General features: G+C 50.0%; 1 protein-coding gene across 4 annotated transcripts in view; it reads left to right on the top strand.

The window, feature by feature from the left end:
- Positions 1-26207, top strand: part of LOC147672953 (CD99 antigen-like) — a 271236-nt gene that overhangs the window by 103120 nt on the left and 141909 nt on the right. For all 4 annotated transcript variants that reach the window (XM_086947860.1, XM_086947862.1, XM_086947863.1 and 1 more), the window contains exon 4: positions 11061-11114. In XM_086947860.1, coding sequence (XP_086803986.1) covers positions 11061-11114 — 54 coding nt within the window. The remainder of the gene's footprint in view (positions 1-11060; positions 11115-26207) is intronic.

The raw sequence follows: 26207 nt of genomic DNA, 5'->3' as shown, positions 1-26207 counted from the left end.
CCAGCTACCGTGGCTCTTTCTTAGTGTGCCTTAGGATCACCCTGCTCTCACACTCTGGCTTTGATATTTTGAAAATAAATTAGACTTCTGGTCACCTTTAATGCAATTGATCCAATACTACCATGTGAGTTGTAAACCTATTCAAAGATTGTAACTGTTCAAGGCGTATAAAGACACGTTGTACCAAAAAAGACAACAAATGTATGAATATGTTATCTTCCTTTTATTCTCTAGCACCACTTAAATCACTGCATTGTTTCATTGTCTTTGTGATTCTTGGATTTGTTCAAGAAATTCCTGTCTTGTCAGTGGACTGCTTCCTTCCCTGCACAGCTCTGCCTGGAAGCTGCTGCCCCCGTAGCTGCTGCTGACTCTCTGGTCAGAGGTTCGGGGCTCTCCTCCACCCGCAGGCACCTGCCTGCGCCTCATCCCTGGTGGTCCAGTGGGGAGCTTCTCTGCTCCGTCCTCTGTCTCTCTGCCTTATGAGCACTTTTCCTGCTGATCTCTTTTGCCTTCCTTTTTTCTGTGATTTTCTGTGCTTTTTCCCCTCTTTCTTGCTCTTTTTCACTTTTGCGCCTTTTTTTCCTTCTGTGTCCCTGCCGCTGCTCATCCTCCGTGGCCCGCCCCCCTCCAGCGCCGATTCCCACCTTTCAGCTGTCCAGCCCTCTCCCTCACACTACTTATGGTGTTGTGTGCAGTGGGTGTGCTGCTGGTGTGGCAAAGGCAAGCCTGTCTGTGCCCATCTGTTCCTGGACTGCACCCAGCGCCATGGACCCTGGTTCTCGGGCATCCACTGATACGATGCCAACACCCTATACCCTCTCAACACTAGACACTTCTCCGCCTGGTACTGGGCATCGCGGATGGAGACCCAAGACCCTTTTTCCTGCCCGAACTGCAGCCGCAACTTCACCCGTCACCCCACACCAGCCCCACCCACCGCTCGACTGACAATAACTGGACCCGGCCGCCTCAACTGCATCCTGCTCAACACATGCTCCATCCACAAACACACAGTGGAGATCTGGGACCTGTTCAACTCCATAGACCCTGATATCGCCTTCCTCACAGAAACTTGGATGAACTGCACTTCTTCCCCGGACATCGCCACCGCCATCCAGGACGGCTACCAGATCATACACAAGGACCATGTCAACAAACCGGGCGGAGGCATCGCCATCATACACAAAAGCTCCCTCCATCTCCACACCCACGCTGATGACCTCTCAACCAACAGGGAGCACCTTCACTTCCAGGTCCAGACCAACCCTAACACTACCCTCCGTGGCACCCTCATCTACAAACCGCCCGGACCCTGCTCACTCTTCAGCAATTCCTTCATCGACTTCATTGCACTCTCGGCTTCACAGACTACATCCTCCTCAGCGACCTCAACTTTCACCTTGACAACCCCAACAACTTAAACACCTTGTCCCTGCTGGAGAACCCTGCCACCGTTGGACTCCAGTAACTGGTCACCTCCCTAAACCCACTCAGCAAGACACACGCTCTGCCAGTGACAACATCACCTTCAGCCACATTACAGAGCTCCAGTGGACCGACCACCGGTGCATCCACTTCGCCTACACCGAACCCACCGTACATCACTATGCCCACTGCCACCCTCATAGAAGCTGGGACAAGGTCACCTAAGAACAGCTCACCACCGCCCTCAGTGAAACCCCACCACTATCATCCACGGACACCAACACCGCAGCACGCAACCCCCACCGATGGATCTCTGACTGCACTGGCACTTTGGCTCACCTGAAGAAAGCCCCAAGCAATCAAAGCTCCAAGAAAGCCAGCTTGTTTTCTCACACACATCATGAGTCCAAATACACCTGTAGACAGCTCGAGAAAAGTTGTTGGTGCAGCAAGACCCTGGAAGACCTCTTAGTCTTCATGGCTGCTGTCACCGCACTCCACCATTTCATCAGAATACTGAAGAAAGCGGCCCTACAAGAAAGGATCAACGCACTCAATCACAAGGAACTTTTCACTGTGGTCAAAGAATTTGCCAGACACAACAGAGACAGCAGACATCTTCCCCTCCCAAGACAAGTGAAAAACAAGCAAAAACCTATGCACCTACTTTCACCACAAGATCAAGGAGATGTATGACCACTTTGACAGCGTCAATACCCAAGACCCTTCCCTCCCACCCCACAAACCACCGCAACCTTCGACATCGGACCTCATCAGACCCTACTCAGCTACACCCCCCTTATAGCTGACCACATCCTCAAGATCATGAAAAGCATCTACTCAGAGGCACCCTCTGACCCCTGCCGGCATCACATCTTCAACAGGGCAGGCACCACCATCGCCACCAAACTCTTCCTCACCATCAACTGCTCCATTGACTCCTCCACGCAAGAATGGAAACATGCAAGCACTTGCTGAAGAAACCCTCTGCCGACCCGAAAGACCTCGGGAACTTCAAACCCATCTCTCTTCTCTCCTTCCCAGCCAAGGTCATCAAGAAGGCCGTCAACGCCCAACTTTCCAATTTCATTGAATCAAACCACATGCTGGTCCTCACCCAATACAGCGTCCGAAGCAACCACAGCACCGAGACTGCCCTCTTCATCACCTCATACGACATCCGCGCCCTCCTTGACTGAGACAAAACTGCAGCCCTCATTCTTCTTGACCTTTCGGCCACCTTCAATACAGTCTCTCACAGCACCCTGTGCACAAGACACCACAACGCTGGCATCTACAACAATGCCCTGGAATGAATCTGCTTCTTCCTCACCGACCGAACACAGGGAGTCAAGATTATCTCTGTTACTCTCAGAACCCACAGAGATCATCTGTGGAGTGCCTCAGGGCACCTCCCTGAGCCTCACGCTTTTCAGCATCTATATCTACCTGGCCCCACTCTCAGCCATCGTCAGGAACCACAGACTCAACATTGTCTCTTACGCTGACGACGCCCAGCTGATTCTCTCCCTCACCAATGAACCCTGCAGGCGCCAAGAGCAACTTTCAAGACGGGACGAAGGCTTATGCTGCCTGAATGAGTAACAGCTGTCTGAAGCTCAACTCCGAGAAGACTGAAGTCCTCATCACGGGCTCCACCCATTCTGCCTGGGATGACTCTTGGTGGCCCACAGTACTTGGAACCTCCCCCACACCGACAGACCATGCGCAGAACCTCGGCATCATCCTGGGCTCCTCGCTCACCATGAGCTACCAGATCAACACCGTCTCATCAACCTGCTTCCACACTCTATGCCTGTTCCTAAAGATCTTCAAATAGATCCCCACGAGTCCAGAAAGACAGTCACCCACCCACTCTTCCGCAGCAGAATCGACTACAGCAATGCACTCTATGCCGGCATCACCCAGAAACTCCTCAAGAAACTGCAGAACATCCAGAACGCCTCCACCAGACTCATCCTCAACATCCCTCGCCACAGCCACATCATCAGCCACCTAAGAGACCTCCACTGGCTCCCTGTCAACAAAAGAATCACCTTCAAGCTACTCACACACGCCTACAAAGCCCAATACGATGCAGGTCCTGTGTACCTCAACCAATGCCTTGCACTCCACGTACCCACTAGAGACCTCCGCTCAACCCAACTGGCCCTGGCTAGCTTCCCACATATCCGCAAGACCACAGCCGGAGGAAGATCCTTCTCCTACCTTGCAGCAAAGACCTGGAAAACACTGCCTCTCCACCTTAGGCAATCAGTCACTGCCTCAATTCAGGAGGGACCTCAAGACCTGGCTCTTCGACTGAACCACAGCGCCTCAGTGGACCAGCAGCCCTCCAGCGCCTTGAGACACTTACGGGTGAGTAGTCTTGCTTTACAAGCTGTGGCTTGATAGATTGATTGTCTTGTGTGAACACAATTTTGTGTTTTTCACTTTGTTGATGTTCTGTATTGACTTTCTCTTCTGGCTCTTTTAGAGTTGTCACATGCTGTTTTCCCCGGTTTAAGCTAAGCAGCCATGCTTGGAAGCTGTCTGTCAGTAACACAAGTGCAAAAAGAACAGATGATGGCCCGGATGCTGAACAAATCAAACATTCACCCTCAGTCTCAGATCTGGGTTAAATCCATTGTTGTTTGTTTGTCACCCTAAGTGGGAAGGGTATACCCAGATGTGGGTCCCCTGCTCACTGTGCCACTGGATTCAAGCTAGCCTGGCTGATGAGGGATGATACCCTGAAACCGGTCCCAGGATACTTGTTTCTTGTCCCGGGAGGACCTGGCCTGGCAGTTCAGACTGGACTGTTCCCATGGGGAGCAGGGTCAAGACTGATGATTTGCATATGGCTGGGTCCAAACTGGGGTGGTGTTGTGAGCAAAAAAAGTGATGGATTAAACCCAGATTTGTAACAGGGGGTGAGTGTTTGATTTGTTCTGCATTCCGTCCATCATTTGTTCTTTTTGTTGTTGGTAACACAAGCCAGATAATAACCATGCCATTTAAGGGATCTCCGATGATAAGGCATTGCTTCTTTAGATAATTCAGGATATTAATAGCAGTATTGTCTTTAGCAGCCTTTTTAGATCTCTCGTACAGACAGCTTTCAGTGGTCTGTTGTGAAAAGGTTCTTTTGTGGACCTCACCAGAATTTACAGTGGCATTTAGCCCAGAACATTGCTTACGTTTCCTTTCACTCTCATTTGCTTTGTTCCTATTTAATGGCTTTCCTTCCTCTTCTTTTGTTTGCTCTCCCCATGGAGCATAGCTTTATTACTATCCTCTTGATTGGGTGAAATGTATCCTTCCACTGCTCACATTCAATCAATCAAAGACATTTATAGAGCGCACTACTTACCCGGAGGGTCTCAAGGCACTTGGGGGGGGGGGGGGGGGGGGGTGCTGCTACTGCTACATTCAGGAAATGACTTGTGTGTAGCATCTGTGGTTATAGATACACATGCTCTTCATACTCCAGCCATCTAGTATTGGGTTCGGACATTTGCAATTTGTTTTTCTTTAAAGTCTTTTGAGTTACAAGATGAACTGTGACACCTCCTTCAGTGGGGATACACTCAATATTAAATCGTTTTTTTTTCCACCATCAGGTTCGGACTTGTACCAGTGGGGCTCCAAGGTTCAAAGTGTATTGCACATTTTTTTCAGGCCAACTCTTTGAAAAATATAACTCTCACTGTTGTGAAAACCTCTTTGTCGACCGAGCTTCCTCTCGTTGACACACTCTGGAAACTAACAATAAGCGACCAGGATCCCGTGCAGCCTTCCCTGACCACGTGCCCTCTTCACAGACCTTGACCCCAGAGGATATGGAGGTTCAAAGTACTGCCCCAGTGCCATGCGGAGTACCCGTGGTCAGAGAATCGCTAGGTTTGTAACCTCTACCTTTCCCCAGACCATGACGGTTCCTTGTGCATATCTTGCCATGCCTTCTGTTTGAAGAAAACCCTACGGTACTGAAGGGATTGGAGTTTGGCACACAGCAAGGTGTACCAACAGTCCACTGCCGATACCCCTAACATCTTTGGCAACAGAAAGAGAGGATGATGGCCCTTCTGGAATTCCTCTGCACCAAGCACTATGCATCCCAGAGGCAATCTCCTCCAACGCAAAGGAAGGAGAAGTGAAGGCTCTGCCAACCTCAAGGACAAGTGTTTCTCGACTGAAGGCCACGCACATGGTCATAAGTACGATCGGCCCAACACCCATTCTGAGGCTCACAAGAGTCCTCAAGCAGAGAGAGATCTCTGTTTCTTAGGGAGTCTTGTGTTGAGCCCACACACAGGACCATACCACATCCATGACCTCTGCCACCTTTGAGCTCCGTTCAGCAGCAGGTGAAGGTCTTGAATCCAAGAAAATACCCATCAAAGAGCCTCAACCCCTCCCAGTTGTCAAGCCCTATGCAGCCCAAATTCCCTCACAAGCCTCAACACTACTCAACACTACTCAACAGTGAACGATTTGCACCCAGGCCCCCCATTTACTTCGAAGCCAGTGTCAAGGCTAAGAGCTCCATCGCCGATGTGCTCCAGGATTTAGAGCAGCCCACTCTACAAATATTCCGAGGGGTGTTCAATGCAAGGCAGAAGCACCTCTTCATGCATCCCCTTACAGCGACGATTTCATTCAAACCAGCACCACCTACGAAGCCTGCAGAGACTCTAACTTGAAAGATTAGGCTTACCTTTGAACCCGCATCAGAGGCTTCCTCCCTGAATCTGATGACTAAGAGAAATAGTGACAAGGGCACCAGCCTTCCACCTTGTGCTATACCTCAGCTGCCACCACTTACCCCACCAACACCATTTCCATGCTCATGCACACCACCTCCACAGCCTGAGAAGTCCCCATGCTCTTTTTCTGACCCAAGCAGCCTCTTTGGCCCTGCTGACCCCTATGGAACATCATTTGAGCCAAAACCTACAGATGACTCTTGGGACGATGATGTGAAACCCTCCGGTGACCCAGACCTTGACCACTACCCTTCCAATGCATCTTTCACTGATGATACCATGACCTACTATAAAGTCATCCAGTATGTAGCCACTTTTCACAAGGTTGATATGCACATCCTCCACAGGGAAGGAAGCGTTCACATTTAAATGCTCTCGAATTTAGAGCGGATGATGTAGCTCCTTCCTACACTCAATGGCATGCTTAATCTGCCCCTGACACACTCATTCAAGGAGCCCATCAAGGCATGGGTAGTAACACCCAAAGTGGAGCAGGAGCCCTTCACCAGCAACCCTTACTACATTAGATGCCATGTCTCTCCTGACTCTCTAGTTTTCAATACTTCCTGCAAATGGGTCTCTGTTCAAGCTTTAGGTGAAGCCCCGCTGCCTGACAAAGAGAAGTTCAATGCAGTGGAAAGAAAGTTGACCATAGGGGCAGTTAAACAGTGGCATCTACTTTCACATATCCATCCACCCCACCCATTGGCAATACTTCAGCTTTGCAGGTAAATGGCCTAGCACTGACCATTTTGAGTACGACCCTTTGGGGGTCACCCCTGCCTCAAGGGTGTTCACTGAGTACTTGGTGGTGGCAGCTGCTCATCTATTGAGAGGCAGTGCTTGTGTCTTCCCTCATCTTGACTGATCAAGAGCATGAGTAGGAAGCAATAACTAACCCACACTCAAACTGCAATCTCCCTACTCCTTAGCTTTAGTTTCACCATAAATGCCACCAAGTCCTACCTCCAACCCCTTCAGGTTTAGCCATTCTTGTGGCCCATCCTAAAGCTATTATAGGCAACGTGTACCCGAACCAGCAGAGGGTGTTGGCATTTCAGCAGCTGCTGCCTCTCTTTCAGTCCAATCTCCATTTCAAGTCAGAACCTCCTAGGGATGGTGACTCCTGCATCTCCTTAGTACCCTGTGCAAAGCTCCACATGTGCCCATTATAAAATTGCCTCACTGTGCAGTGGTCACAAGAAGAGGGTCATTGGGAGAATCTAGTGTTGCTGAAGGCCAGTGCTTGTAATCCTCTGCAGCAGTGGAACAACAACTACCCGTTGCAGGCAGAACCCGCTTTGCAGGTGATTATTTACTCCCATTGCTCTCAGGCTGGGAGGTGCACCTAGACAACATGAGAATACAGGGAATATGGTCCCTCAATGTTGTGGGCACCACATCAGCTACCTCAATCTTCTAGCCATATGCCTATCTTTCAAAGCCTTCCTTCAGATATTTCAGCACAAAGCAGTCCTCATCTAGATGGACAACATGGCCCCCATGAATTAGCTCTAAAAGCAAGGATTTAGCAGCTGTCAACATTAGTGCAACAGATAGGGCACTGGGCCATCTGCCACTCTTGGTCAAGTATCTTCCCGGGGTATATAAAAACTTTGCCGACTTGCTCAGCAGGATGCATCAACTAGTCCATGATTGGTAACTCCACCCGCAAGTCCTATGCCCCTACTTCCACCATTGGGACACCCCGCAGATAGACCTGTTTGCCACCCACAACAACCCACAATGCCCAACATTTGCCTCGAGGGGCCATAGTATGCATTGTGATTGTTTGCGCCCAGCGCACCTTTTAAAAGGTCCGCCAAGCGCAAACAATCACAATGCACCCTATTATGATGTATGTGCTGCCCCCAGGGCAGCCACAAACTTATGATGCTCTGGGGGCAGTGGATTCATGTGAAAACACAGAGCAGCCGCTCCGTGTTTTCACAGTGTTGGCGGCAGCCGCCTGCAATTTTACAGGGTACTAGAGATCCCCTTGCAGGCGGGTGCAGTCAGTGACTGCACCTGCCTGCAAGGGGATGTCTGAGGGGGTCCATGGAACCCCCTTTACCCCCTGCCGAGGGCTTCTGTCAGGAGGCACACTGACAGTGCGCCACCTTTTAAATGGCGCACTGTCAGTGCGCCTCACCAGGGCTCCTATGATTCTGCGCCTGCTTCTGTAATATGGCCCAGGCACTGAGTAAAAGGAATTCCCTCATTTGCATAGGGCCTTATGCAAATAAGGGAACGCCCTCTAAAGGCAGCGCTGGCGCTTTAAGTGCGCCAGTACTATCAGTATTATAGAAGGGGACGCACAAGCATCTGCGCCACCTTCTATAATACCAAAGTGTCCCGGGGGCGCGCAAACACACGTTCCGCCCCTGGGACACTTATTGTAAAACGGCCCCAGGAATCCACACCGCAATCCATAAGCAATGTTTCTATGGATGAACTCTGGTTCTCATTGTTATCATTTGCATAGTTTTCAATATTCAGTGAAATCACTGTAAGCATTTCATGCTTATTATATTACAATATAAGACCAATTCGCACTCTTATTAGGTTGTCACACATTTTATTTGCTTTCTTAACTTCATAAACAAAAAACCTGAAGTCTTAAAAACACATGAGATAAAACACTATGGTTTGTTACAGTGCAATGTGTACCAGATGAGAGAAAGTGGATCACAACCAAATAGAATGTGGTGTAAGTAAGACTAATGTGTAATTGTGTGTCCATAACAAACAGCACTTTGAATATCAATTGTCCTTTGAGTAGGTAATGTTGAATCCGTTTTTGTTATTCACTGTTGCCAACAGTATTTCAACCCTCTTCGACATACTTGGGTCTCATTAGGACACGAGTAATAAGGAAACATCTGAAATGAGTAGGTATAGGAGTTAGCGTGGGCAAGGTGTGGTCCAAAGCGTAGGTATACTCCAAAAATATGCTGGTCAGAGTTAGCGTGGGTGAGTCGTGGTCCAAAGTGTAGGCATACTCCAAAAATGTTCTCATTTGATAAATTGGTGAAAGAATTACTCTCATCACTTACCTGTAGAAAACAATAGGGACATACTCAGGGATGAGGAACACCTGCAAATGAGCATATTTGAATTATTAAAATAAGATAATTACACATAAATTAAATTGGTAATGCATGTATACTGAGCCATGGAAATCTGTGTTAAGGAAGATGTGGCAAACATCACATGCTTTTATGCTGATGGCTCCTACTTGTGAAAGGCAGCCTTGTTACTCAACACTTCTCGAGATGTACATCAGCCCCGATGAGAAGCTTCCCCCCAGGCCGGAACTTCTCACACAGAACCAAGGCAGAATCAGGCACCCAGAGCTCAGACACTGCAACCCAGTGATCTGATTCCCAAGGTGTTAGAGTATGGCTCTCTCAACCTCCTGCAGGTAGCGTTTGCTAAACCCCATAATGGCCATCCCATCGTTAAGGCTAGCATAGCTAGGTGGATAGGTAAGTGCATTGAGACCTTCTATCACAAAGCGAAAAAAAACCTCTCTTCCTCCACAACGACACGCATGATTTGCAAAAAAATGCAATCAAGGCCATTTTTTGGAAATGTCCTACTAGCTCACATATCCAAAGTGGCCACCTGTTCAACCCCACACACGTTCACCAAGTTCAATTGTGTGGATATCATAGCCCATCAACACGCTATATTTAGCATAACAGTACTAGAAACGTTATTCCACACATCTGCACCATCCATGAGCTAACCCTCGCTTAGAGGGTACTGGTCTACGATCTCAGCAGAGGAAATGTATCAACAGCCACACATACTGTGGAAAGAAAATGTTACCCAGTGAGCCTCTGCTTGTAGCGCTCACCCTCTTCCTCAGAGCCTGTGTCTGCTGCCAACCTCTCCTCTTTTCACCTATTTTTTACACTCTCAATAGGCATGATCCCCATTCCACATTCACTCACCACTCCATAAATACATTCACCTGCTGTGCGAAAAGCAATCTAACATGGTGTAGGTGTCCTGTCCATGTGTGCATTGCCACTAAAGGATGAGACATAGTACACTTAGTGACTCGTAAATGTTGAAGTCCAACACTAGATGGCAAGAGTATTCAGAGCATGTGAATCTACAGCACTACATGCTACAAACAGATGCTTACAGGGTAAGTAACATATTCCTTTTCTTTTTCTTGCACCACTCCATAAGAGTACATGTGTTTTCTTCCTCTTTCCCTTGTGTACTGCTTCTCTTCCCATCAAATACCTGCTCTCCCCCAAAAATCAGTGTTCTTACCTCTCTGCCCTACCCAGAGCTCATCCATCACTTTCCACACCCCCCTGTATTTTTTTGGCTTTATTAATTCCCCCACAACCACAAGCATTTCTGTTGCTTCCTCACCCACTTCCCTGTGCTTCCCCATCCCATGTGTGCTTTTCTCTGAAAAGCTTCTCTTTTGCTGACCCCACACTGGCAATCACATCCTTTAAAAAAAATTGTTAAGTTGTAATTTCAAAATTGTAGAGGTCCCGGAAGCTGTGTTTTTGAGCACTTTAAATTATTTATTTATTTACTGCGCCGATTGACACCTCTAATCTTGCCGTGGCAAATTGCACGTACATGATGATACATGTGTACGCATAGGTCATGATGGGTCTCCATACCGCACATGGATCATGATGTATACAAGTCATAGCGCTTTTTGGCGATGCTGTGGCATTGGTAAAATCACTGAATAGCACTGGCAAAGCCAACTGATTGAATAAGCTAGACCTACTTGCTTTGCTTGTACCGGTTATTGCAGATCCTGCATTTCATTGACACTTTTGGTGTCAGTTTAATTAGATTTCCTTTTCCTTTGTTTTCTAGATGGTGGAGCAGGATTTGATTTAGGAGACGCCGTTCCAGGAGCAGGAGGAGCAGGTAAACTTCCATTGCGATATATACCGACACATAAAAGCAAATTGCTTTGGCTGTCTTGAAAAATGAGACTAGATCCAGCATTCAAATGTTTAGTGCATGAAGCAAAATGCTTAAAACAGAATGTTCGAGGCAGGCGAGCCTCTAATTCTTTAAAACTTGGGGATTCCCTCAAATGGATCTTTTTGCCACACACCAAAATGCAAAATGCCCAAACTTCGCCTCAAGGTATCCACACCCGCTCTCCAAAGGCAATGCATTATGGATGAACTGGTCAGGGATATTTGCCTACGCTTTTCCTCCTCTCCCACTCACTCCATTAGTGGTTCGAAAACTCAGGCAAACAATCTTCTCACACTGATCCTAGTAGTTCCCACATGGGCCCGTCAACCTTGGTTCACAACCCTGTTGGAGCTGCCACTAGTTCCACATCAAAAACTGCACCTCACATCCAGTCTCCTCCCACAGAGCCATGGAGAAATCAGACACCCAGATCCCAAACAACTCAATCTCATGATCTGGCTCCTGAAATCATAGAGTTTGGTTATCTAAATCTCCCACCAGTCTGTATGAACATCATTAGAGAGGCCAGAAGGCCTACTACAAGAGCCTGTTATGCAGCTAAATGGAAACCTTTTGTTATCTATTGCAATAATAACAACATCAATCCTCTCGATGCGTCAATACAAAATATCTTTTGTTATCTGTTACACTTGCAGCGGTCAGAGTTAGCTTACACTTCTATCCACCTACATCTCACTGCAATAGCTACGTATCTACAAAACAGGCAACACTTATCTCTCTTTTAGAGTGCCAGTAATCACAGATTTTATGGAAGTACTTAAAAGAGTTATCCCACCTAGACGTCCACCTGCCCCAGTGTGGAATCTTAACATAGTCCTCACACGATAAATGGGCCCACCTTTTGAACCCATGCTTTAAAACGAACTGCAATTTCTCTCCTGGAAAATCGCTTTTCTCATTGCAATTACTTCACTAAGGAGAGTGGGTGAACTACAGGCACTATCCTAAAGTAGTTCCTGCCTTTCACATCAATCAATAGCTTGAGTTACCTGTATTATTTCCTCATCCCGATTCAGTGGCAGAACGAGCTCTATACACCTCAGATGTTCAAAGAGCCCTTTTATATTGCATAGCAAGAACAAAGTTATTTCGTAAGATTAAATAACTTTTTGTAACTTTTGCTCCACCTCACAAGGGCAATCCCATATCCAAGTCCGGAATTGCTAGATGTATTGTTAAATGCATTTTAACATGTTATGCAAAAGAAAAGAGAACTTTAACAATACCCCCTGGAGAGCGTTCCACTCGCAAAATAGGGGCTTTCTTAGGAAACATGCCCATAGTTGACATTTGTAAGGCTGCAACATGGTCTGCACTGCACAGATTCACCAAGCACTATTATGTAGATGTGTTAGTGAGACAACAAGCTAATGTGGACCAGGCAGTACTTGGAACACTCTTTCAAATAACTGCAACAGCTACAGGTTAGCCACCGCTTTGGGAGAATACTGCTTTATAGTCTATATAAAGCATGTGATCTACAGCTCACATACCTCGAACGGATAATGTTACTTACCCAGTGAGCATCTGCTCTGGCATATAGAGCTGTAGATTCACATGGCCCACCCACCTCCCCGGGTACCTATACCTATTACAGTTCTCTCTCTTACTCTATATACATACACATGGACATTTCTATTCTTTACTTACTAACTTCATTCTCACACTCTGTGGGAAAACAATCTAATAATGGAGTCAATGCCCATGCACACTGTCACCAAAAGGAGGAGTCAACTACATTGTGACTGGAAAGATTATGAAATAAAATAACTTGCAAACATCTGGACCCAACACTAGATGGCAGGAGTATGCAAAGCATGTGAATCTACAGTTCTGTAGTAGGGGATCTCTGTGTATAGTCATAATCTAGTGAATAGTCCTGCCCATGTGCGTGGACCCCGGCAATCAAAAATAATCTCTTAAGTTGTCAAAAGAATGCAGGAACTGCAAAGACACTTAAGAGAGAATTAAGACAAATAATGCAGCCTATATCCACAGGCTACACTGTCCAGTACTTCAACTAGAAATTCCACCAAAATTCACCACACACAGCCCAGCCTGCTAGTTTCTACCATAGAGAAACCTGCCTCCCCATTCAAAGACCCAGGAATGATAGAGAGGAAGGTAGGGACAGACAAGCCCCATAGGCTGCCATTATGTGGCTTAAACAGGATACTGTGCCTTTAAGAGAACCTTCTAGACTTCTCCCAGTATCCCAGAATGCATAGCAGGTCCAACTTACTTTCAGTTCTTTTTTCCGGCTCCTGCTTACAGGACCCTGGCATTGAGCTCTCCCTTTTTCAAGGGTTTATTGAATTCGTTTTTGCACTTTTGTCTTTTAAAAGTGTTACAGTTTGTTTCTTGGTGCTCTCCTCTCCCTTTTGTGCTGGTTTTTAGGCGTTTTGGGGCTCCAAAATGCCTGGCCTTTTTGTGAAGTGCCCAGCATGTGAGAGGAAGAAGGCCAAAAGCGACCCCCATGATGTCTGCATCGTGTGCCTTCCGGAGAATCATGGCCCTGAGGAGTGTGCTATCTGCCAGCAGCTTTCTGCTAGGACCCTCAGGGACAGATTGAAGATCAGGCTGGCTGGCCTGGAGGATAGGCGTCAACGTGCTGCAGGTGGGTCTGGGCAGCCTGGGAAGGATCCCTCTGCCTCTGCTGAGGCCCCTGGGGGGCTCCCCGGGGGCAGGAAGTCCAGCCAACGGTCCCATTCTCCGTCGACGTCGAAGGCTTCGACGACGGCGTCGAGAGGGATGACGACGGCGTGCTCCCCATCTCCCCGGGGCTCCGGGTCGAGACGGCGTGGCGGATCGACGGCGAAGGAGAAGCCGACGTCGAGGCCGCCGTCGACGTCATCGTCTTCGTCGACGTCGACGCCTTCATACCGACGCCGTCGGCGCAGGGACGTGTTTCGGCGCTCGCCGTCGAAGCGGCACCGGCGCTCGCCGTCGAGGCGACACCGTCGGTCGTCGTCAAGGCGACACCGCCGTTCGACGTCGAGGGGCTCCTCGACGTCGGGGACAACAAGGCGACGTCGACGATCGACGCCGAGGGCGGACCGCCCGACGTCGAGAGGACGGCGTGAGAGATCGCGCAAGAGGAGATCGACGCCGAGGAGTCGGCGTTCGACGCCGAGGATGGAAGGGTCGACGTCGAGGGGACGACGTTCGACGCCGGAGTCCAGGAAGCGCCGTTCGACGCCGGAGAAGCGTCATTCTGCGTCCAGCAGACAGCGGTCAGCGCCGAGGAGTAGATCTCCTTCTCCCAAACGGCGCAGAGGGGGCTCTAGCCCCAGGAGTCACGCCACTTCCGGTGGTCGCAAGAGGAAGAGGTCGCCTGCGGATGGGGATGGCTCCCCGCGACCGTCCCCGAAAGGGTCACCGGGCTCGGTGTACTCGGAAGTGTACACTCCATCTCGACCCGGGACTCCTCCTCCTCCACCCGTACCGAAGGAGGACCCTCCGCCCATACCACCACTTCCTAAGGGGGATTCTGATCCACCTCCGATCCCACCTCATGGGCCCGCCCCGCGGCCGGTGGTCCCTCCGCCGAGGTCCACTTCGCTGCCGTCGCTGCCTGTTCCTCCCAAGGGGACCCCGAAACCGAAGCCCCGGGAGGCTCCGAAGAGTCCCCGTGAGAAGCCACGGAAGACCTCTCCTCGCAAACCGAAGGAGCGCCCTAGAGCTGGCAGGTCTCGTTCTCGCTCTAGGCGCAGGTCTCCCACGAGGTCGAGACACCGCCATAGGAGGCGCGAATCTCGCTCTCGCACGAGATCTTCTGGGACCAGGGACTACTCACCTACGCTATCGGGGTCGCCGGACACCAGAGTGTCCCCGATAGACGACCTGGTTGCCTTTCAAGACGTCCTGTTGCGGGGCGCGGCGAAGCTAGGCATTACACTGACGGTGCCTACTCCGAAGACGTCCGTCATTTTCGAGACTCTGCATCAGAGGCACATGTCTCGTCCCCTCCTGCCCCTGGTACCGGGCTTGGAAGAACCGGCTATGGCGCTGTTTCTCACCCCGGCTGTGACGAGAGCGGCCCCTTCCAGGCTACTGAAGAAATACCGGGCTCCCGAATCGGATCCGGCCTTCTTGAGAGCGGAGCCTCCGCCTGACTCCGTCATCGTCACGGCGGCCCGCAAGCAGCACGCCACCACTCCGACCTCCACGGTCCCCCCGGACAAGGAATCTAGGTGGATGGACTCGGCGGGACGAAAGATCTGTGGTACTTCCGCGACATCCATGAAAGCGGCGAGTGCAACGGCTCTGTTGGGGCGTTACGACCGCGCCCTCTGGGACTCCCTCGAGCGCTTTGCGGAGCATTTGCCTCGGGAGCAGCGTGAAGACTTCATGGAGGTCCTGAGTGAGGGTATGCTGGTGGCCAACCAGATAATCAGTGCGGCTGCGGACTCCTCCCTGTTGGCTGCTCACGGGTTCTGCCACGGGATCAACCAGCGGCGCCACGCATGGCTCCGGCTGACGTCCCTGAAACCGGACGCGCAGCAGCGGGTGGCCAATCTGCCGTTTTCCGGGGAGACCCTCTTCGGGAAGCACGCTGATGATGAAATGGCCCGCATGAAGGCGGAGGCCGAAACGCTGACGGCTGTGGGCTTGGAAAAACCCAAGGAGACCAAGAAGCAGTACCGCCCTTTCCAACGGCGGTTCGGAGGTCAAGGCCGAGGACGGGGACAGGCTTCGGGACACTCACAACAGCAGCAGCAGCAGTTCCGTAAGCCGTTCCAGAAACGGCAGAGGGGCAGAGGAGGCCAGCAGTCGGCTCCGGCGCCCAAGGGCCAGGCGGGGTCTAGGCCCTAGGAACTTACTTCCCCCGGATCCGTTACCCACTCCGGTAGGGGGAAGCATCCAACTTTTTCTGGCAGAGTGGAGAAAACTTACTCAGGACAAGTGGGTGCTGAATATTGTTTGCAATGGATACAGTCTTCGGTTCACCAGCCCTCCTCCAGCGATTTCCCCCGGTCAGCTCGCAGTTTCAGCTGCGCGAGCTTCAGGCGGAAGCGGATGTCCTGTTAAGGAAAAGGGCGATAGAAGACGTACCTCTGTCCCAGAGAGGAAGAGGTCTGTACTCCCGGTTCTTTCTGGTTCGCAAGAAGGACAAGAACGAGTTCAGGCCCATTCTGGATTTGCGACAGGCAAACAAGTGGATTCGCAGAGAAAAGTTCCGCATGCTGTCGTTGCACCAGATCTACCCTCAGTTGCAACAGGGAGACTGGCTGTGCGCGATAGACCTACAGGATGCTTACTTCCATGTGCCCATTGCTCACAAACACAGGAAGTTCCTGCGGTTCCAAGTCGGCACCAATCACTATCAATACACAGTACTCCCATTCGGGCTGAAGTCTGCGCCAAGGACATTCTCGAAGTGCATGGCGGTGGTAGCGGCACACCTGAGGAAGAACAAGGTGTTCGTCTACCCTTACTTGGACGATTGGCTGATCAAGGCATCCTCCTTCTCGGAAGCGCGTGCACACTTCCAGAAGACGTGCGTTCTCTTGAACAAGCTGGGGTTGCACATCAACATGGCCAAGTCTGTTCCGACTCCGGTCCAATGCATACAGTACTTGGGAGCCTCCATCAATACGCTGTCAGCAAGCGTGTCTCCTTCGGAAGAGCGACGATTATCACTCCTTCGGAAGGCTCAGGCTCTTATGACGACTCCATCTACAACAGTGAGGACGGTGTCTTCTCTACTGGGATCGATGGCCTCTTGTATCTTCCTGACGCCACACGCACGGCTGCACATGAGACCGTTGCAGGAGTGCTTGGAGGACCAGTGGGATCAGAGGAAAGGATCTTGGGACGACGAGATTCGCCTATCGCTGCATGCTCTTCAGTCCCTGAAGTGGTGGTGTTCGGCGGAGAATCTCCTCAGAGGGGTTCCCTTTCACAAGGACATTCCCACGCAGACGGTCGTGACGGATGCGTCTCTTCTGGGATGGGGAGCGCACTCCGGGACTCTGCAGATTCAAGGCACGTGGTCACCGATGGAGGCCACGTATCACATCAATTTCCTGGAACTCAGAGCTGTTCACTTGGCGCTGAAGGCCTTTCTTCCGTCCTTCCGGACCAACTCTCTGCTTGTACAGACGGACAATACCACCACGATGTATTACCTCAACAAGCAGGGGGGGTCGAGATCGCGCACCCTGTCACAAGAGGCGCAGACGATCTGGCACTGGCTCCTGGCCAGAGGATTGACGATAACGGCCACCCATCTACCAGGTGTGCAGAATGTTCAGGCAGACGCACTGAGCAGACTGCTTCAGGAAAACCACGAATGGGTCATAAACGACGAAGTACTAGGAGAAGTCTTCGCACGGTGGGGAACTCCAGACGTAGATTTGTTCGCCACCGCCGAAAACAGCAAGTGCAGAGACTTCGCCTCCAGGTACTTCCAGCAAGGGACGCTGGGGAATGCGCTATGGATCGACTGGACGAACAACTTTCTGTACGCCTTTCCTCCCATTCCCCTGATTCCGGCGGTGCTCATCAAGCTGGCCCGGTCCAGGGCTCGGATGATACTCATCGCCCCGGAGTGGCCCAGGCAGTGGTGGTTCACGGACCTGCTTCACCGGTCTCTCCTTCCTCACATTCGGTTGCCGTGCAGGCCGGACCTTCTCACGAAGTTCGGGGGACGGATGTTACACCCCAACCTATCGTCTTTGAGTTTGGCGGCATGGCTCCTGAGATAGTGCAGTATGGCCATCTTAATCTGCCCGATGATTGCATGGACATTCTGAAGGAGTCCAAGAGACCTTCCACTAGGACTTCATATGCTTACAAGTGGAAGAGGTTTTGTATCTGGTGCCAGTCTAAGAACCATGATCCTACGACCTGTAAGGAAGATGTCATCCTTCCTTACCTTTTACATTTGGCGCAGTCTGGCCTTAATGTGCATTCCATTAAGGTTCATCTGGCTGCATTGACTGCCTACAGGAAATGCCCTTCACAGACTTCCTTTTTCCAGATCCCCGTGATCAAAGATTTTCTGGAAGGATTGAAGAAAGTATTCCCTCCTGTCAGGCTTCCCTCGCCTTCATGGGAATTGAATGTGGTGCTGTCCAGGTTGATGAAGGAGCCTTTTGAACCTATTCATAAGGCTTCGTTGCAGCACCTGTCCTGGAAGGCGGCGTTCCTCGTGGCCATTACATCGGCCCGCAGGGTGAGTGAAATTCAGGCGTTGTGTTGTAATGAACCTTATACTGTATTTCATGCTGCTAAGGTTGTTATGCGTACTCACCCTAAATTTCTTCCCAAGGTTATTTCTGACTTTCATGTCAACCAGACTATAACTTTGCCTACGTTCTTTCAGAACCCTTCGTCCCCAGCGGAGAGGTCTCTCCATTCTCTGGATGTTAGGAGGGTGTTGAAATTTTATCTGGATAAAACCAAAGATATTCGTAGGTCTGACCAGTTGTTTATCAATTATGGATCGGTCAGGACAGGTCTTGCGACCTCTAAGCAGTCCATCTCTAGGTGGATTGTGTCCTGCATACAATTGTGTTATCAGAAGGCTAATAAGACCTTAGGAGGTAAGCCTAAGGCTCATTCCACCAGGGGCAAAGCTGCCACGACGGCTCTGCTCCGTAACGTGCCGATTGCTGAAATCTGCAAGGCAGCCACTTGGAAGTCGGTTCATACCTTTGCTAAGCATTACTGCCTGGACTCTGACGCCAGGGCAGACGCTCAGGTTGGACAGGCTTCACTGCGGAATTTGTTCGCACAATAGTGGCATTATGTATTTACTCTCCACCGCCGCTTAGTTGGGGGATGGGCTTGCCATTCTATTCACTAGATTATGACTATACACAGAGATCCCCTACTACAGAAGGAGTAGTTTCTGTCCTGTAACTCCAGTTCTGTAGTAGGGGTATCTCTGTTATAGTCATAAGCGCCCTCCCTCCTCCCCGGTGGAGAATTCTTCATGTACACAATGCTGCAGGTCTGGCGTTGTATACGCCTTCAAAAAGAACTGAAAGTAAGTTGGACCTGCTATGCATTCTGGGATACTGGGAGAAGTCTAGAAGGTTCTCTTAAAGGCACAGTATCCTGTTTAAGCCACATAATGGCAGCCTATGGGGCTTGTCTGTCCCTACCTTCCTCTCTATCATTCCTGGGTCTTTGAATGGGGAGGCAGGTTTCTCTATGGTAGAAACTAGCAGGCTGGGCTGTGTGTGGTGAATTTTGGTGGAATTTCTAGTTGAAGTACTGGACAGTGTAGCCTGTGGATATAGGCTGCATTATTTGTCTTAATTCTCTCTTAAGTGTCTTTGCAGTTCCTGCATTCTTTTGACAACTTAAGAGATTGTTTTTGATTGCCGGGGTCCACGCACATGGGCGGGACTATTCACTAGATTATGACTATAACAGAGATACCCCTACTACAGAACTGGAGTTACAGGACAGAAACTACTCCATCTACATGCCAAAAACAGATGCTTACTGGGTAAGTAACATTATCCATTTGCCATTGTGAAATGAATGGTAGTTGAATGTTCTCAGAAACATCTGCTAGATCAGGCAGAGGAAATAATTGTATTGTTTTCTCTTGGATCCCAGTGTCTGAATGTATGTAACTAGAAAGAAACTGTACCTAAAAAAAACGTTCTTGGTGAAGGGGGCGCAAAGCACAGACCACTTATTCCGGTTTTGCATGAAAAATACTGCTTTATTAAATGAGGTGTATATCAATATATAAACCCTGGGCCTTTTGCTTTGCAAAACTCAAACCTCACTATACAAAAAATATGCTTAACTACCTACCACCCAACAAAACCTAATTTTGCAAGTCTCTACTTCCTCCTGAGCTGATCTTCTGCAATTGAGACCTTTAACCTCCCATCCAGGTTTACTGCATCTATTAACCTCGAACTTAATTTCCTAATGAACCTTTAATTTCCTGCCTCATTCATGCATGAGCTTGCCTACCCATTCCCTTTCACTTCTTGGCCAACCGCCCCCCAGAAAAAGAAGAACCTAGCTCGAATTTTTCTGCTATCCCCCACCACTCACCAACTAATATTCAACGTAGTAGCTAACACCTCTCTCAATTGCAAAAGATATAACTCCATACCATAATTTGAAAAGTGGACTCCCCCCTCCCCCCCCCCCCCAAAAAAAAACAATACAACAATGTTGTACCTCCGGTCCGCAGGCTCAATCCTACCAATTCCAAATACCTTGCAAAAGGCCTGCTTCTCCGTGTTAATTTTCTGACTAGCCTTATCTATTGCTGCCGGCTTAATGCCCCCCCCCTCCCCCCCCCCCCCCCCCAATTCCTCCTGGGTATAAACTCTGCCCACAGAACATAGCACCCTGGCGACTGACGCTGAATTCCTCTTAAATATTCTTTCATGGATCGCATCAGTGCTAACCCTTTCTCCACTGCCAAGTTGTTCTCGCCTACATGCAGCACTAAAACTTATGGACCCTTTCCTGCCACTAACATTTTGTTTAAACATTCCAACAGCTCCCACCAGTGCATGCCCCTCTTGCCATGCCATCACATTTGAAACAGGCTGGAATTGAAATCCAAATTTTCTCCATGTCTTCTCTGACTCACTTGCCTTTCCACTCATTTTACAAATGAATGACCAACAATTGATATGAACAGTCCTGCGGCCTCCAGGCCGTGCACCAAACTTGAAACACTGTAACCACAATTGAGACTATGGTAATGGCTCAGCAGTCCCCCTCACCCACCCGAACATGTCATCAGAAACATTCAGAGGACCATCTACCCAGCCCCATTATGGTCTTCCGACTCCAGCTTCTCCTACTTGCATCTATCGGCATCCCTACTCAGAATTAATGTGTCCCATAACCTCTTGTGTCAAACCCTGAATGTGATAGCCCCAGATGCAAAATGGCTAACAGCTGGAATGCCATCACCGGCTTACCATCAGCATGTTGTAAAACTCTCCCCATCACAAATCTGGTCCGAATCCACAGAGTGACACCCCCCACTAACATGGTAAAACCTTTCTACTGGATAATTTTGCAGCAACACCATCCTACCCTGGCCCGTCTTGTCCATCTTTGACCTGTATTACCACACCTGGAGCCCTGCCACATACAGTCTCACTTCTTCCCAAGGTATTTTCCAATCCTGCAGCTCCGACGCCTGAAACACACTAAAGAACATCCAACTCATCAAAATAGTAAACAAACAGCTTAGTCATCCCCGTGACATGCCGTGGGCTAACTAGGGATGACCTCACAAAATGTACACCAAGTCAATGGCCTCCTCTACAGCCTATCGCATCTGGCCTCCCTGGCCCAACCTACCAGCATCCTCCTCCCCAGTTCCCCAGTCGATGGAACATAACCCCAAAATAATTTCCCCATTAACGCTATGCCCGCCAGTTTCCCTTATATCGTGACCCTTGACAGATGTTTCTCAAACAATGACCAGATGAATTGTACTACATCCTCTCTCTCTTGGCCCACCCCTCCAGCCTCATCTGTGCCCCGCTGTCCAAGAATTCCTTCCAAGCTTGAGCATATGTCCACTTTGTAGACACAACCAACGACTCTACCACCAACTAGAGCATTTTCTGTTACCTACTGTCCATATGCAAATCAGTCTTGACCCTGCGCCCAATGGGAACAGTCCAGCCTGAACTGCCAGGCCAGGTCCTCCTTGGACTAGAAATAAGTACCCTAGGACCGGTTTCGGGGTTTCACCCCTCATCAGCCAGGATAGTTTGTCTCCAGTGGCATGGAGAGCACAGGACCCACGTCTGGCCATACCCGTCCCACTCGGGGTGACAAATGCAAAAAGAACAATTGATGGACAGATTGCAGAACCTGGCTTGGCAGTTCTGTCTGGACTGTTCCCATGAGGCACAGGGTCAAGACTGATTTGAATATGGCTGGGTCCAAACTGGGGTGGTGTAGTGGGCAAAACAACAATGGATTTAACCCAGTTCTCTTGACTGGTGGAGAATGTTTGAATCATTCAGCATTCCGTCCATCATCTGTTGCAGGTACACTTTTCGCCCTAAGAGGGATGGGTATGCCCAGATGTGGGTCCCTGGATTCAACCTAGCCTGGCTGACGAAGGGTGACATACCCTGAAACCGGTCCCAGGATGCTTGTTTCTGGTCCAGCGAGGACCTGGCTTTGCAGTTCGGTCTGGACTGTTCCCATGAGGCTCAGGGTTAAGACTTATTTGCATATGGCTAGGTCTAAACTGGGGTGGCATGGTGAGCAAAAGAAAGATGGATTTAACCCAGATCTCTTGACGGCGTGAATGTATGATTCATCCAGCATTCTGTCCATCAATTGTTTGCCTAGCACTTTTCACCCAAATTGGGATGGGTATGCCCAGACGTGGGTCCCTTGCTCTCTGTGCCACTGGATTCAAGCTAGCCTGCTTGATGAAGGGTAATACCCAGTAACCAGTCCCAGGATACTTATTTCCGGACCAGGGAGATCCTGGCTTGGCAGTTCGTTCTGGACTGTTCCCATGAGGTACAGGGTCAAGACTGATTTGCATATGGCTGGGTCTAAACTTGGGTGGCATACTGGCGTAGTGGGCAAAAGATCCATGGATTTATCCCAGATCTCTTGACTGGGGGAGACTGTTTAAATCATTCTGCATTCCATCTATCATTTGTTGCAGTTACACTGTGCAAGAGTTTGCACATCTCAACATACTCACCCTTGCAGACCTTTTTTTGGCTGCTAACATTAGGTGCATGCCTAAAGGCTTGAACAACCCCATATATGGCAGCTTTTTGATCTTCAGTTCTTTGTTGCCTGGGCCATCTGTCTACTCTTCCGCCCCCTATCCCGCCCACTCTATTGTCTACCTCTTTGTTCGCTGCCCCCGAGCCCCTTTTACTCCCCCTCAGGTGCATTAATGCCTTGTTTACTGTCTCCTGTCCGGCTGCCGTCTCCCCTTTTGCCCCTGTGCTGTGCTCCTTCGTGTCTACCCCCATGTCTTTAACGTATAGGCCCTTCCTCAGCTTGGTCCCACCGCTCTCCAGCATCTCCCTTGAATCCACACCACCCAGTAGGTGTTTGCCTCATCCTTCGTGTCCTTACCTGGCACTAAAGACAGTGCCTGCTCCAGAGCCTGACACCGCGCCTGCTGTCCCCTCCTCTCCAGCACACCTTGTCCTCCGTGCTGTTACCGACCAGTGCCTGTACCCTGAAAAACCCCATGCACAGCCTGACTAGATTCCCCTCCCAACCTGATCAGCCCCTTGTTGCCACCAGCTAGTCATTTTGTGCTTCGTGTCACTTGAGGTTACACCAAACCTTCCCACTGGTTGCACTGATGAGGCCACCCTGGACCTTGTTTGGTCAGTGGTTGTTCTGTCCAACAACGTCATCCTGCTGGTCGCACCGGGCCCTGCCTTCACTTCTCCTCAGGTAATGGAGCTGCACTGAGCTCTCCTGAGTCCCACTGTCTTTTCGTATTGCCCCACCTTCAAAAAAAGGAAGAGGCCTGGTGTGCTGGCAATTAACTCTTGCGTAGTCCGGGATGCCCCCAACACAATCTACTGTGCCCCACACCTTGCCATGCCTTCATGCCCCACTCTGCACCCTGCGCCCCAGCCAGGCTACTTGTCCGCACCTCCTGGGCCCCCCTACTTACACCCGCTAACCCTGCCTTCACTTACTCACACTCGCCCTGGCCTGCTCTAGTGTACACTTTGCACTCATTTTCAGCTTACCTGCTTCTCCCCAATCTGGTTGTTTTTCCCTGGACTCCCTCCCTCCTCTTTGCCCTCTTCACCCTCACTCCATTCCATGAGCGCTGCTACCATCGCTGAAGCAGGGATCCCTGGGAGCTGCCTGCTCTGCTACATTCTGCCCCATTGCCCCCTGTCTCCTTCTCCCTATTACTCAGTGTCCTCCTTGTCTCCCTGCAATGGGCCTTGTCTTCCCACAGTGCCCTTACTCCTGCAGGGACCCTCTCTGTAGCTACCCCCGCTTTCCAGGGAATCCCTATTCCAGCATCCCCCCTCCTCGTTCTCGACCTGCTCCTGCCTGTTTTACCTCACATGCTCTTATGACGAATGTATGATATTACAACGCATTCCGTTGTAACGCATGCCTTTACCACGCATGCGTTACAACGCGAATGCCCTTACCTCGCATATCCTTTACCACGAATATTCCCTTACCACGCATACTTTTACAACGATTTTCGTTGTAAATGATTTTCGTTGTAGATGTATGCATGATAAGGGCATATTCCTGCTAAAGGTCATTTCAGTCCCCTTTTTAGGTCGAGCAGCGTAGTCTGCTCGAGACCTTTTGTTGCCCGTATCTGGGAATGTGGACAGCAATGTGCCACGCGCTTTTCCTTTCCAGTTTTCACCACGGGAGCGCGCCTCTCAGACGCGCTTGCGCAGACACGCACACACAGCCCCTGCTTTCCATGCAAACAGGGCGCACACACACGCAGCCAGCCCCCACCCCCTGCACACACACAGGCGCGCGCGCACATACACACGCTGCCGCCCCCCCACCCCCCTGCACACGCACACACACACACTTACATACAGACACGCACACACAGACACGCACGCATACACCCGCCGGAGCCCCCGAGCCCCCAACCCCCCCACTGCACACAGACACACCCCCTGCCCCCCCTTACAACTAAGCCCTACTCAAGGCATCGCCGCCACTCCTGACTTCGGCAGCCACCGCGGGGCTCTCCCACAGGCATGGGAGCCCCGCCCGCGTCACCAGTGCTGCTCACTGGCACTCCGTGGATGCGGGCTTCACGCTGAAGGCGGAAGTCCCGCCCCACGACCGGCTTCACGCTGCCGAACTTCCGGTTGCGCTGAGCTTGTGTTTTTTTGGATCCATTTCACGGCGAGCAACTAAATCAAAACAACCGTGACGTCAGTGTGGGGCCAAGCGGAAACAATTCTATATCTAATGCTGCTTCCATCAGCTGGCCTCCATGAAGGATTGTCGCAGCAGCCGACTGGGTTGGTGATTGTCCCCTTGTTTTTTTTTAGTTTCATATAGCGCGAAGTACAGGAGCACCAGTTTTGTTACAGACAGACACATTCATTTAATAGGAAAATACCAGCACTTATCTGGCGGAAACAGATATTCTATAGAGTGAGCACCTGCGCTTCTACATTTCCTTTTAAATCACTGCGAGTTGTGCACCATTGGCAAGTTACTGGTTTGTGGGGGGTGGTGAGCGAGACAGACGAGTCTGCCACATTTCTCAGCTTCGTTCTACAACACTCCCGTAAAGTCTCCCACATTTTCAGCAGCATTTTGCCGTCACACTGTCACCTCGCGATTCATTTCCAATGTTATTGCCATGCGAATTAAAATGTGTCTCACCAGTCCCACTCCTTTCTTCAACCTAAAATTTCTTTGGTTTAAAATGACCTGGCATGCATTTGTCACCAGCTATGCACAAGTGACTTTAATTTCACTAGTGAGCATTTAATTGAACTAGTGTAACATGAAAAGTGAAGCGACTAAGTGTGCTTCGCCTTCATGTGACATTCTTTTCTCATCCACCACATTAGTCCTCAATCACCTCTGTGCCTGGTACTCTTCGAGAGGCACCTGCATAACATATCTCCGCCCCCTGATGACGCTGGTGTTGCCAGAGCTTTAAGTGGGCTGGGTGCACTTTGGCGCTCTGTAAAGCAGGTGCTGAGACGGGTCCCCTTCCTGCTTTCCATTTTTGCCCTCACACTCAAGAGTGAAAATAAAATCTCTGCCTTTGATGTAGCTTCAAAGAGACTCGTTTTCATTATTTCACAGTCAGCACAGAATTGAAGCATGTTCAATGTACTACTATACAACAAAGTCCTTGTTATTTATTTTATGCAACTAACAACCAATGTCAAAGCTTGTTTCAGGTGTAATGTCAGTTGTTGGATTGTATCTGGATGCGATAAAACAGAGAGGCAGCAAAATAGAAGTCTGATGACACACTATGCTAAGCACAGATGTTTAGGTGAAGTGTTTAAGCAAGGCCCTTAATTAGATAGGCCA

Source organism: Lissotriton vulgaris, assembly GCF_964263255.1.
Source record: "Lissotriton vulgaris chromosome 8 unlocalized genomic scaffold, aLisVul1.2 SUPER_8_unloc_1, whole genome shotgun sequence".
NCBI classification, from domain to species: Eukaryota; Metazoa; Chordata; class Amphibia; order Caudata; family Salamandridae; genus Lissotriton; species Lissotriton vulgaris.
Note: the sequence above shows the minus strand (reverse complement) of the source record. Positions and strands in the feature narration are given on the sequence as shown.